Here is a 14251-nt window from a genome sequence, read left to right as displayed (position 1 = left end):
CATACATGTATTTAGTCATTGGATTTTAGAAAGCTACTGACAAAAGATTATATCCTGAAATTTAAACTCTCTCGATGCTTCGTTTTTTTAATATAAATAAGACAAAAATATGCATAAATTAAATTTTGATTGGGCACCCACACAAATTAAAATCTGATGTAAATTCTGTAAATTTATCCAATAAAACATATTTTTTGTTTATACCCTTCACAACAAGGTTTTGGGTCACACCCTTAATATTATCTAGTAACGAAATGGTGGAATTGTGACATGTACTTCTAGGGGGATTTAAAAATATGCTTTAAAGCAGAAAGGAGGAGCGTTTCATCAATATTTTCATCCGACAAGTTGTCAGATCTGACATCTTTCCTTGATTCTGATTGGCTGAGAGGCACTGTTCCTATGGTAACTGTCGGATAAAGTGGTACTTTTCGGATAAAACGTCCGAGAAGTCCTTTCATGAAATGCTCCCCTGGTCTTCAACTATTCGCATCTGACCAGCATAATGCAGCATTCTGAGCTGTGTAGTCTTGTAATATAGGTCCACTAGAATGATAAAATACTAATTCACCACTCAATATATTCATACCACACTTATTGCATTACCAAGTAACAAAACAAATAGTGTCCTCTAAAAAACATTGTAGTTTCTTCATATGAATGAAAATATCGGCGAATTCATTCTCTGCATTTTTTTATGGTTATATCAAAAAGGTTTTTTTTAATACTAATTCTTTATAACACACAGTCAACAAGGTGTTGGCCAGTGTACATCCCCTTTACAGGAAACCAAACACTAAGAAGGGAATCAATCCTATTGGAAAGAGTAAAATGAGAGGAACAATTTCAAACAGGTTTCATCAAAATTGATTATGAAATAAGCACTTTATGGACGTTTAAAAAGTATTATTGTACTTTCTATGGGGATCCTCAAATTGGCAAAAGTGCTTCAAAATGGCTGATTTTGTATACAACTCTCCATTGGTTTTGTACACAAATTTTTCAGATTTTCCTCTTTAGTTTACATATTTCACATTATCTCCTCCTGACCTTGACATATGTGGTGTGAATTATATTTTCCCATAACATATGTTTGGCTCGGAGAAGGAGGCAAGATGCAATTTGAAAGATAATGAGGAAAATCTGAAAATTTGTGTACAAAACAAATGGACAGTTGTCCACAAAATCGGTCATTTTGAAGTATGTTTGCCAATTTGAGGATCCCCATAGAAAGTACAGCAAGAGTTTTGAAATATCCATAACTCGCTTATTCTATAACCAATTTTGATAAAATACATGTAAGTTTTAGATTGCTTCTCTCATTTTATTCTTTCTGATAAGATAGATATTCTCCTTTTTTGGTTTCCTTTAAAGGGGAAGTTAACCATGAAGAAAACTTTGTTGTAAAAATAGCAGAAAAAATAGTAAAAAATATTGGTGAAGGTTTGAGGAAAATCCGTTAAAGAGTATGAAAGTTATGAGACTTCATAATTTTGGATTTGTGACGTCATAAACGAGCAGCTGCCCCATGTGTTATGTAATATAATATGTATGAATTTCAAATTTTGTATGGTTCCTGATGACTTAATTTTGTTTTCTTTTCATGATCAGGTGTGAAATGATTTGTCTATGCATATACAAAAGTTTCAGTGAAAACCATTTTCAATTTTCTGAGAAAATGACATTTCATTGATTTTTTACCATTCGCTATGTAGGAATGCTGCTCGCATATGACGTCACAAATCAAATAATTGAAATTCTAATAACTTTTTAATTATTTGATGAATTTTCTCAAATTTTCTGCAATATTTATTATTATTTTTTCTGCTATTTTTACAATAAACTTTTTGTCAGGGTGAACTTCCCCTTTAAGCTATGTGCTAAAAAGGGACCTATTACCTTTGCTCTTCTCCTGAATGCATCTAGTTGATTCTTTCTGCTTATCTTCAGCTGTTGTTTGACCTTTGACATCTTGACATTCATGACCCATGATATTGCAATGACCCCAGCCGCCCACTTCTTGCGTCTATACTCCAAGTAAGCAGTCCGATCTTTGTGCCTGTCATTGCAAAGTGGAAAATACAGGTTGTATTTCTCATATTTTGGACTTCAACGAATCCAACACATAAATATGTATTAAAATCAATTAATAGAATTACATTCCATTAGAATCTTTGAGTCACTGAAAAAAAAATTATTAGAAGAAAATTTTCACTCAACTCCTAAAATTTGTAACTACATTAAATCAAGTTTTTCCATGAACATAGGCAAATTTCTAAACCTCCTGAGGAAATTTTAATACAAAGAATTTAGAATAAAAACAGTAGCAATGAAAGAAAAATACTTACAAACTTGCCAAAGATATTCCAACCGTATTTTTGGTAGATATAGTAGTGTACAGTGTAGGAAAATCACATGGGCTTGGCTACTCTACATATTAAACTAGCTAAGCCTTGCTGTTTGAGACATGGGAATAAGTTCCCAATTGTGTCAATGATTTTACATGTTGTAAAATTAAAATATGCAGTTTCATGAAAATAAAAACCCTCACGAAAGATCAGGGGGCCATCTTACAAAGTGTTACGACTGATCTGACCAACCTCAGTTCTATGGAAATCCATCATGGTCATACATGTAATATTTTATACAAGAAATATGAACAACTTTTTTGTAAACAAAGAGAGGCACACTGAATTTTCAAGAAAACAAAGAATGTATAAATAAAACATAGTTAGATAATATTTTGAACAAAAATGCATAATAGATATCGACTTTACTGGCTTTCCATAGTTTGGTTGATTGGATCAATTGCAACTCTTTGTAAAACGGGGTCAAGGAGACGCTTACCTTCTCCAAGTAGCCTGTATCTTACAGACAGCCATGTGTTTACCATCAGGAGCCAAGTACCTTCTACCGGGTTGGTTCATAATGGTGCTAACATCGTCAATGTTCATACACACACTCAACAAGACGTCCTTGCTAGGCGGTCTGTTTAACTCATACTCAATGGCAAGATCAGCTAGTCTGCAGGTCAAAGGAGAAAGTGGTGGTGTAATTTTAGATTCTGGGTATGTTCTGACTTACGTTTTTGTTGTTCATGCTGAGTGCTACATAATGCAAATTGATATAGTTTGCACATTATCAACAAGGCAATCGACAGAATGGGTGATATTCTGCTGATAAAACCTTGGTTTCACCCTATCTAATCTAGAATATTTAACCACACTTCTATTGAATGCTAAGATTCATAATATTTCATTCATATTCATGGGAATTATAAAGTATCAAATAATCAATTAAAATTCATGTTTTTGTATTGTATTTTCCTATCATTCCCATTTCAAAACACAATTTCTTTTTACCCATTTTTGCAGCAGGAGAATAATTTTTAATTGATAAATGAGATGACAACTGGCACTCCATAAATTGTGGTCTAAATTAACCCTGGTTTGACTAAACCACGTCTATCAGAATATCACCCATTGTGTTCAACCATTAAACATGAAATATCCCCCCATTCCCCGAGCATATCACTAACCAAGTTTGATTTCTCATGAAAGTCTGTCAGGTACACTTTATATGACTTCAAATGATCTTTGACCTCATAACAATAGTTTCATTGAAAAATGAGGAAATGTTCAAACTGATTTGTTATAAGAGAATTTTGTAGGTAAGTTTAACATTTAACATTAAATACCACTGCATATTCTCTTATGGATTTTCTTCAAAACTTGTGTAAAAATTGTCCCCAACTGTACTTCTTTATCCTATCCCACTTGACATCTGGGTGGGAACTTTCTTCAAGTGACTACTTTTCTTTTCTTACTTGTCTCCATTGATGAAAGCGATGGGGATTGCATAGTTTGTGAGGAGCTTCTGAAGATATTTGAGCATGGTGACGATATTTCCCCAGGAGAGGCAATAGTGTTGCTTGAAGCCCAGGTAGTCCTTGGTATGGTCCCTCACACGCCCGTGCTGGACCACAAAGCGATGGCTCAAGTGCTTGAACTCGCTGGCAGGGGTTGTGGGCGGGGGCTGAGAGAAGGTAAACAAAAGTTATCGAATGTATTACCGACAAATATACCAAACCAAACAACTTAATAATGCTGCTGGAAGCATAGGTAATCCTTGGTATCTGCTATCCCAAGACAAACGAAAGCAACTCTGTATATAATTAAATTCTGCAATCTCCTGAATAGAGTTCTTAAGTCATAAGCTTAGAATTGTTTGACTTGCTCTTTCAAGAGCAAATGCAAGAATAGACAGAAGGCAAAATCAAACAAAGCAAAATGAAAGATGAAATAAACATGAAGTGTACAACTCTGATAGGCTATCAGAACAGTGCATTAAATAGCCTTGCTGCCATTCACTAAAATTGATAAATAAAAAATTGTGTCTTCGCATAAACAACAGAGAATATAGTCACCACTATTGAGCTTTGAACCAAGATGAACAGTATTGATTGGGGAAACTTGTTATCAATCAAATGTTTAGGCAATCATGAATCAAATTGAAAAATTTAATAATATCACAAAGCTAAAAGACATTTGATACACAACAGATTACTTTGTCACTAGTTTCTTTTGTCAAAGTAGAGCAGAAGAGTCAACAGTTTTATATCTAAATGACCACTCACCAATGGTTCCAGTGCTTTCACGCTGACAGCTACCATGTCTTGTGATTTGTTGGATTTTGCCGAGTGACCCCTTGACCTCGGGGATGCCCATGTCATGTTCTCATCACTAGGACCTGTTTGTAATGTCTTTGGAGTGTTGGCATTCCCTCTCGCTGGGGAGATCTGGTCTCGGGATGCATTCAGGATATCGGAGTCTAGCTTCACAGCAGCAAGGTTGTACATGCCATCTGAAATACAGGTGTAAACAATATAAGAGAAAATTATTCATTTGGAGTGGCATCTTTCTTTGGGGAGACAGTTACAGCCCTTGCCTACTGGAACTAGGTAGTCCCTGTAATGCCTCTGGGAATGGCAAAATTCGGAAGTAAATGGGTTAACCTATTAATGAATGGAAACATGCGGTCCCTGACTGTGGCACCAGAATATCTAGCTCAATGAATTGAGGTCGAATAATTGTGTGTAATCGCCCCCCGCTCTTTTCCTGAGCAGAATTAACTGTCCTTGTCTAGAGCATTATCTACAGCCAAGGTAACGACAATTAGAGCACTCTGCAGAAATGATAGGTGCAATGTAACATCATCACCACCATCACCATCATCATCATCATCACCACCACCATCATCATCATCATCTTCGCCATCATCATCATAACCACCATCATCATTAAATCATTGCTTTGGGGAACAGAGTGGTCCCTTTACAAGGTGACACAACATGTGTTCTTACGACACTTGCTCCTGCAACATTTGATCCAGTCTATAAGAGGGCAAAGGGTTAGAGTTAGGATAAAAATCATTATAGCAATCTTTGTTCAGAACAATGTAAATCTAAGGATAAGGGTTTATTTAGTTTTGGAGGTTAGTTTTTTCAGTTTGGCTTTACGTGCAGATTTTTCCATCGCAGCAATTGTTGCCCGAGTTGAGGAGTTATAGAATTCAGCAGTCAATGGGTTAACCTACCTCCGAATGGACCCGAGCCAGCTTTGGTTTCTTTCTTCTCCTGTGGGTCATGCAAGGTCACTAATCTTTGCCTGACCGGGCTAGGGTCAAGGGTCAACTCAGCGGCAGGAGGAATCAGACCTCTTTCCATCAGACTCAGGATACCCTTCTTTGCATCCTTCTCTGTGATGGCTGGCGGTAACAGCTAAGAGAGAAAGAGATAGAAAAAGGTTGAAAGTCAGATGCAAAGAGAGAGAAAGAGAGGGGGAGTAGAGAGAGGGTAGTAGAGAGAGAGAAAGTAGGAAGTGAGAGAAAGAGAGTTGGAAAGGTTATAAAGAAACACAGAGAGAGAGAAAAAAAGGAGAGAAACAGAGAAAAAGGAGAAGAGAAAGAGAGGGAAAGCAAGAGAAAGATGATGAATTTTCAACTCATCTCCAAGATGATAAATGTCCACCAAACCTAAATAATGTTTGCACAAACTGATATGGATGCAACTGAATATGAATCTTTAAAACTTAATGTCACTTTTCATACATGGTTGATTATAGATTGACAGTAACAGTTAAAAGCAGAATTGATTGTACCTTTTATGTAGATGGACCTCAATCTGATATTTCTAAAATTAGTCTTGTTAAACACTACGTTCAATAGCTTTACCCAGTATCTGTTCAAAATTTAATACATTTAATAGCTTTATCTGTTCAAAGTCATAGCTGAAAATCATGACAGACTCACAACTACAACTGGATTTGTCATGAAAATCCTTCAAACAATACAGCCACAATGTAGGATTATTCAATTCTACAATTAAAATTAAAATTTAATTAATTTGGCAAGTTTGGAACATATGTCACATTCAAGTCTGAAACATGTACATTTAGTTGACTTATTGACTCTCACAACACACAATAAAATCTAAATACCTGTAAAGTCAAACTTATTTATTATTAAAGGCCACCAAACGAAAACAGAAAACGTGACTACTGGAGACAGATGACCTTAATAGACCGGTTCTACAACACATATTACTTTCAAATGGCAAATAATTTTGGTGGCCACTAAAGACAATTTCCCTATACACAGGTAGGTGCCCACTTAGACAAGTTTGACAGTACTGTTAAAACACCATTTAATAATGATGCATGTATCTGTGACCTGGGCATTACTGAAAAAATGAAAAAATCCATCTTTTATTGTTCAAAATGAAATCTGAAATAGCAATACTCCAAAAATTCTCTTTGCCCGATTGATCGTGGGCCCGGCAGCCATTGTGCAGCGCCAGATTGACATAGCTCTATCCCTTGTATTGTTGAATGCCAAACAGGGTAGCAGCAACTCCCATCTTTTAACGTATTTTGGTCTGATACGGCCAGGGCTTGAACTCCTGACCTCCGGTTGTAAGGCGGCTGATCTACCAACTGAGCCAACGTACCGATTTAGAGTCGGATATATATCCATGACGTCATACGATTCACATGGGGGGAGGGGATGAAACCGTTCATCCTACCCTGAACAACAGGTTCATCACTTGGATTTACACCATTGATCTGTGAGATGAATGCAAATGATTTGCCAGGCTTACCTGTGGATCCACTCTGTTGGCTTTGGGTAATACTGCTAGATGATCAATCGTGGAACCTATTACAACCTTCTGTGTTGGAGGCTGTGGAATGAATATTGAAAAAAAAATGGTTTAAAATATGTGCTATCTCTCATTGACAGTGTTTTTGTAGATATTTAGTGTAAAGATATGCCTATGAGTCAACTAGTATTTTGAAAGGTACCTGTTTTGCTAACTTGGTAACATAATTATTGCAATATGAATGTATTGAGTAGTGAAGCAGCGTGTTAAGGACCTATATCATAAGACTATGTTGCATTATCGATATAAATGAACCTGGCCAGATATGAGTAGTTGAGGACTTGAGGTGGAGCTATTAGGACTGGTGGTCCATTCATCCTTTACGTACATGTATCTTTATCATATTTCTCTTGATATCCTTCTTTGGATGCACCATGCAGTACCTGCCACCCTCTGGCAATGAAATATTACACTCTGGGATATCTTAAACTGCATTTTCCTAAAGAAACAAGCAATTCATATAATCACTATACAAAAGTCTCAATGCATATGACAAGATGACTTTGCCCGTTGAAGCCTTAGAGATACCTCCAATATAGGTAGATTCCAATATCTATAATTAAAAAACACAAATTGTGTGTGTATACAAAAAGAATTATCCTGACCAACAGGCCTTTTTTGAAAAATTGAATGCATATACATGTACATGTAACAAAGCTGGGGGATGGGGAGAGGGGGAAGGGGCAGGTTGGGGTCTTACCTTGTGTTTTCTTTTGTCTACTATGACTGGAAGAGAAACGCTGTAGTTTTCATTGATGGCCTTTCTGTTCTGACTATTAGTTGGATCGGATAATAATTTCATGTTCAGATTATATTTACTCTGAAACAGAAAAAAAAGAAATTCCGCGATAATGAGCACTCTGGAAATATCAATTATCATCAGATCATCTTTATCAAATCTTCTGTTTATACCATTTTCATGTATTAGAATGATCATTTTCAAACTTTAAAATGTCTACCAATCACTATTTATAACACCAACAACATTACAAAACATGTATAGCCATGATATTGATAACAAGCAGTACCAATGCAGGTTACTTTCACTTTGTCAGCTACAGCTTATTAAATTGCAAATGGACGCTTAAATTCACAAATAATCTACAAAGCAAATTTAGGAATTTTATAGGAAGGCATTAGACAGCACTTGAGTGAAACCTGAATGCTCAAGTACATCTCATAGTGAGGAGCTACATGATAAATGAAATATGGTCCCTACAGACATGTGATCAGAATCTTGTCACATTGATTCAGATTCTGATAAAATTTATGAAAATGCACCTTTGCAATTCATTTATTGCTGGAACACACAGTAAAGGAAACTATGATTTCAGTGACTGCTTACCTGTTGACCAGGGGAAGGCCCAAAAGGACCTCCACCAGTTGACGGCTCAATTGCAGCAAGACGATTCAACTTCCTGCATAAATTAAAAGATGAGCATACAAACCAGATGAATCCTCTATTCATAGGCCCATATTCTGAAGTCAGGTTAAACTTAAACTCAGGTTTAAAGGTCAAGTCCACCTCAGAAAAATGTTGATTTGAATCAATAAAGAAAAATCAGACAAGCACAATGCTGAAAATTTCATTAAAATCGGATGTAAAATAAGAAAGTTATGACATTTCAAAGTTTCGCTTATTTTTAACAAAATAGTTATATGAACGAGCCAGTTACATCCAAATAAGAGAGTCGATGATGTCACTCACTATTTCTTTTGTTTTTTATTGTTTGAATTATACAATATTTCAATTTTTACGAATTTGACAATTAGGACCTACTTGCCCGAAGCACAAAATGTTAAAATAATGGAATTCCACGTGTTCAGGGAGGAATGAAACTTCATTTCACATGACAATGACGAGAAAATAAAAATATTTCATATTTCATATTATAAAATACAAAAGAAATAGTGAGTGATGTCATCAGTTCCTTATTTGCATACCGACCGAGATGTGCATATAACTGTTTTGTGAAATGAAGCGAAACTTTAAAATGCCATAACTTTCTTTTTTTACATCCGATTTTGATGACATTTTCAGTGTTATGCTTGTTGAATTTTTCTCTTTTTATTCAAATCAAGTTTTTGTTGGGGTGGACTTGTCCTTTAAAGGTGTGGTTTAAGCATGGACATACTAGCAAGTAGGTCCATGGTTTAAGTATGGATAGCCAATTGTTACTCACTAACAGTACTTAGAGATACCATACATGTATTTCAGCTCATTTGGCTCTTAAATCATTCACAATTGTTTTAGGAAGTATAAATAGATTATTGTCTTCACCATTGAAGAATTAGCAGAGAGCACAGTAAATATAAGAACATACAACTTGATAAAAATTTTGACACTTTTGGCTTCCTCTAAGAGTTAGACCATGATCTAAGATAAACCTGACTTCAGAATATGGGCCATAGCAGCCATAGTCAAGATTATTACTCTGATTTTTATCATCACTGATTATTTGTTCTTCAAACTCAAATATATCTTGATAAAGGATAGCAGAAAATATCAGAATGAAAAAGTGGCTGTAAAAAATAAAAACAATTTCCTTCCTCCCCCCATATTCTATGTCTGCATTTCAAGTTGAATAAAGCATAATAAACTGTAAATAGTACAATGCATAAATAGAGATGCAAATAGTGAGACATGCAGCACAGTGAGCGAAGTTTCATACCTTTCACTTCTGCCATATTTGTTGGAATCATTCACAGTACTTATGTCCCATATTGCCTCTCTGTAGGAAAAAAAATAAACAATTGTCTCTTACCAATACCAATACCAACAATATTTACAACCACAAAAATGGGTTAAAAACTATTACATTACATTTACCTTTAGCATGATTATGAATATAAAATAAGGCTTAGAAGAGTAGACTAGTGATATTGAAGTGAAGAACAATACAATAGTAAAGAATCAAGAAAAGTTTCATATTATCAGGGATCCATGAAAATGTCCATGCAAGATATCATCTGATAAGTGCTGTATTTATCTTTTCAAAGACTTAATATCTGACATGAACATTACAAAATATTGTTTATAGTTTAATAATAATTTACTTATTAACATACGTCAAAGGAGACACTGACAATACTATTTACTTCACATTATCAATTCAAGCAATTTAGTGACCTTTTTCTTTACAGATTGATAGAGAATACTAGAGTTTTCTTATTCTTAGCATTTAATTGATACATGTATAATGATATGATAATAGGCATTCAGATTTACAATTAAGTAACGATAAAACATTGATTATCAGTTTCATTTTTCTTCTGGGATGCAATGTATTGCTTAATGATATAGCATCCGGTGATTGGTAGATGGTACAACTCACTAGGTAAAATCAAGAAACTCACTGTGTGAAAGACGGCTCCTGTATCTTGACTTTAGAATCCACAGAAGGAAGGGTCGTCACTCGGTTGTTTACTACATTCAATATCTTCTCTGATTGCTCCTGCCAGATTTATGAATAATATTTATTAATAATGAGCACAAAAAGACATTATATGATTGTCTAATTGCAAAATACCATTAACACAAATACTGAGGATCAATCGCAAATGACAATGCTCAAATCATTTGTGGCATATTGTTCCACAAACCCACAATCAGCTGATCAGAATCAGGATTCAAAATTTGCATTCCACAAATGTTTGTTACAGGGCTTAATCCTTACTTCATCTCTTTTTCCCCCCACACCCACATACATTTAAGGCTGCGTTTATGCGACCTCGACCCAGAATCATGATTTAAATTACGATTTGAATCATGATTCAAAACAGCAGCATGAATCACGATCCGACAGAATCAGTGTTTATACGACCATCTTTCTAACGCTGTTTCTCCCTGAATTCGGGCCGATCCAGTGCGCATCACAGTGCGCAGTTTGACCCAGGAAGTATAGGTCAACATTTTCGCACGTGTTTCTAACTTCACGTCGCCTGCTAGATTTTTGCTGCCGCCGGAGCTAACGAGCAAACGTTTGTGCAAGTGCAACGCTTACTCGGCTTCCGAAAAATAAATCTTTTACTTCCAGAATTCCATGTATTGTACCTCATATTGTTTTTGATCGGGAACCAGAAGGGGTCATTATCCTCCCTCCCACCTCCCGATCGATTTTTCTTGTCTATGATGGTCCTGTACTAGGCACGAATTCTGTTAATTTTGTCTCGACAGGCGGTGCCACATCTCCGTTGAAATCCCTCCCTCGCAAGCGCCGCTGAAAGGGATCGTCTTATTTCTGTGAATCCCGATGGTTGTGCTTCAGGATGAGCCCAAAGCACAAGCAGAGCATAGGCGGCGGAAGGGGGGGGGGGGGGGACAGGGGGGACGTGTCCCCCCCTAAATTTGGGGAGGGGGGACGGTCCCCCCCTAAATTTTTAGTTGATGACCTTTTTTTTTTTTTTTTTGCTTGTCAATTTATTTTCCTGCGCCCTCCCTGAAATTTTTGGGTTGAGAATCTTTTTTTTTTTTTTTTTGCTTGTCAAAAAAATTGGTTGTCCCCTCCTAAAATTTTTTGCTTCCGCCGCCAATGAAGCAGAGCCCTGAGTTCATCGTCGATCAGTCCAATTTGTGCCTTTGGAACTTGAAGAAATGATTGATGAAAACAATGAAATATACAAATGACGCTACAGTACAACCCCGGGGGTACAATACACAGAATGATAATTCCTAAATGCTGGCAATACTGCTACACGAAAATTAACCTGCACGAAACACAGCGCGCACCTTTGAGTCGAACCCGGAAGAAGCACGACACAATGACGTCATAGAATCATGATTCAAATCACGATATCGTTTATACGACCTTTTTCGTTCGTGATTCTACAGAAACGTCTTTCCAAACGCCCCTTTTTTCGTGTTTCATGTTTGTGATTCTAATCATGATTATATTCAATTTCGACTAAACGCAATCGTGATTCTGCAGAATCGTGATTTGAATCATGATTCTAATCATGATTCTAGGGTAAAAAGTGTCGAATAAACGCACCCTAAGACATGCTGCAGATCAGCAATCGAATGCAACCCCCCCCCTCATTCAAACAATAATTTGAATTATGTCAGATTGATTTTTTGAGTTGTGTTTAAGTTTCAATGAAAAAGGAGCATCTTCAATTACCTTAATTCCATCTTCTGCTTTCTGAATAGCATTCTCCAGGAGCTGGATATTAACAAGCTCTCTGGTTCCACCTGCAAGACTCTTCTGAAGAAGTTCATCACGAAGATGCTGTAGATCTTCTTGTACCTTTAGAAAGATCATAATGGCAATAAATGAAAAGGAAATTCAACCCAAATTAATTTTTTTAAAGAAGAAAAAAGGCACAGAAAAGCTGAACTTTTGAAAAAAAAAACTGCACAATGAAAAGAAACTTATTTTTTTATCATAACTTGCAATTACTAAATGCCCACCTAGAAATAATGGCTAGATGGCAATTAACTAATTACAATGTCATAATGGAAGAACTCGAGAAAGACTGCATTCTAATACTATACTCCATCTTAATTCTTATTTATTTTAGATGGGGGGTTGGTTGTCTGGACACTTAAAAAAAAAAAATTTGTCTTCAAAGTTCAAACTTTACTTTAGTTAAGTTAAAATTCAATACGTTGCATCCATAAGGTTGGCGAAGAACAATGAGAAACAGGATGGCGGTGTAAACATTGGGCAAGTCTCCCCCATCTTTTCATAATATTTTTCTCATTTTATTGACGAATTCTTGTTTAAAAATAAAATCGATAGCGTAGAAATGTCTGAAATGAAGTTGTATCCCATTTACATTATTCAGCCTAGGTTAGATAGAAGTTGAAATCTCGGGGGGGGGGGGGGGCAAATTTTTCAGGTTTTTTGGTGTTACTGTGAGTTACATGCAGATATGGAATCCCTGGGTTCCTGGACAGTAAGCAAAAGTTAGTAAATGATTTTTACTCTCTAGAGTAGAAGCCTCCTGAGTCCTGGCTAAGTAATTGTCATGGACCATGGCAAAAAAGGGGGAAGTCGAAAGACAAACAAACCTTCACAAGAATTTCACCAACATCTTCTGGTCGTCTGTCAACAACCTCTGTCATTTTTTATTTGATGCCAAAGTTTCTGAAATAAATTAAATCTGATGTCTGAAATTCCTCCCTAGACTCGAGTCTATGTCTAACTCCTCTGCCTCGCTTGCTTCTTGACTTGTGTCTGTGGCCTGGGCTGTGGCCAACCAACCAGGCCAGCACAACTCCGTCTCTTCGGATCGGGAACGGTCGGGCACGCACGGGCCAGACTCGGCGTAGACTAGCGGGGTCTCTCGGCTCGAGAATGTAACCTCTCCGACTCCGGTCCCCGATCGATCAACGTCGGTGACTGGAATTTTCTCTTAGTATTTGAGATACATCGTTTGGAAATTGAAAAAGGCAGTTTGATCCTTAATCTCAGCTGACATGTGAAGGAGAGACGTCCCTGCGCGGGGTGTCACTAATGTCTAATCACTAGACAAGAATCCTGTTCATCAAGCGATGAGATGACCTTCCCCCATTAAAGACGTAACGAAGCAACATGTCAACAATTAGGGTGCGCTGCTCCCCACCACCCTACGTTGTCTGCGTACTGTCAATAAATGAGGAGGGATAGCGAAATAACTATAATTTTTTTGACGAAAGCTGGCGCTTGAGGTAAACAATTATTATTTTGTAATTATTTTTAAAATATTTGTAATCTCATTGATATTGATAAATTAATTTGTTTGAATGTTTATTTATTGTATACATGCAATGAATCTTTATTTATATGAATTGTGATTGTAAACTTATTGATTTGAAAGAGAAAATAAAATATTCAAAACAAAAAATTAGAGTCGAAAGCTTAGGCCCCTTTTGACTCTCTAATTTACTCCATTGGCTCTTTTTTTAGATAAGCAGTTTTCAGCAGCTTCTTTTGCCAAAACAAAAAATTATTTGTTACTCTGAATCAAATTCTTACCTCTGTTGTTTGGTATAAATTCGGAAAGATTTCACCTTTCTCAACCACAGAATAATCTTATCATCGATAAACACTT

General features: G+C 36.3%; 1 protein-coding gene across 1 annotated transcript in view; it reads right to left on the bottom strand.

The window, feature by feature from the left end:
• Nucleotides 1-13792, bottom strand: part of LOC121415975 (IQ domain-containing protein H-like) — a 28338-nt gene extending 14546 nt beyond the window's left edge. Inside the window, exons 1-12 of the mRNA XM_041609387.1 lie at nt 13230-13792; nt 12337-12462; nt 10574-10671; nt 9889-9948; nt 8562-8634; nt 7917-8036; nt 7157-7237; nt 5596-5779; nt 4637-4863; nt 3827-4035; nt 2848-3024; nt 1900-2059 (exon numbers count right to left, since the gene is read on the bottom strand). Of these exons, the coding sequence (XP_041465321.1) occupies nt 1900-2059; nt 2848-3024; nt 3827-4035; nt 4637-4863; nt 5596-5779; nt 7157-7237; nt 7917-8036; nt 8562-8634; nt 9889-9948; nt 10574-10671; nt 12337-12462; nt 13230-13283 (1569 nt within the window). The 5' untranslated portion in view covers nt 13284-13792. The remainder of the gene's footprint in view (nt 1-1899; nt 2060-2847; nt 3025-3826; nt 4036-4636; nt 4864-5595; nt 5780-7156; nt 7238-7916; nt 8037-8561; nt 8635-9888; nt 9949-10573; nt 10672-12336; nt 12463-13229) is intronic.
• Between the last annotated feature and the right edge of the window lie 459 nt (nt 13793-14251).

The sequence above is a fragment of the Lytechinus variegatus genome, chromosome 5, assembly GCF_018143015.1.
Source record: "Lytechinus variegatus isolate NC3 chromosome 5, Lvar_3.0, whole genome shotgun sequence".
NCBI classification, from domain to species: Eukaryota; Metazoa; Echinodermata; class Echinoidea; order Temnopleuroida; family Toxopneustidae; genus Lytechinus; species Lytechinus variegatus.
The sequence above is the reverse complement of the archived record's forward strand: the minus strand, read 5'-3'. Positions and strand labels throughout refer to the sequence as shown.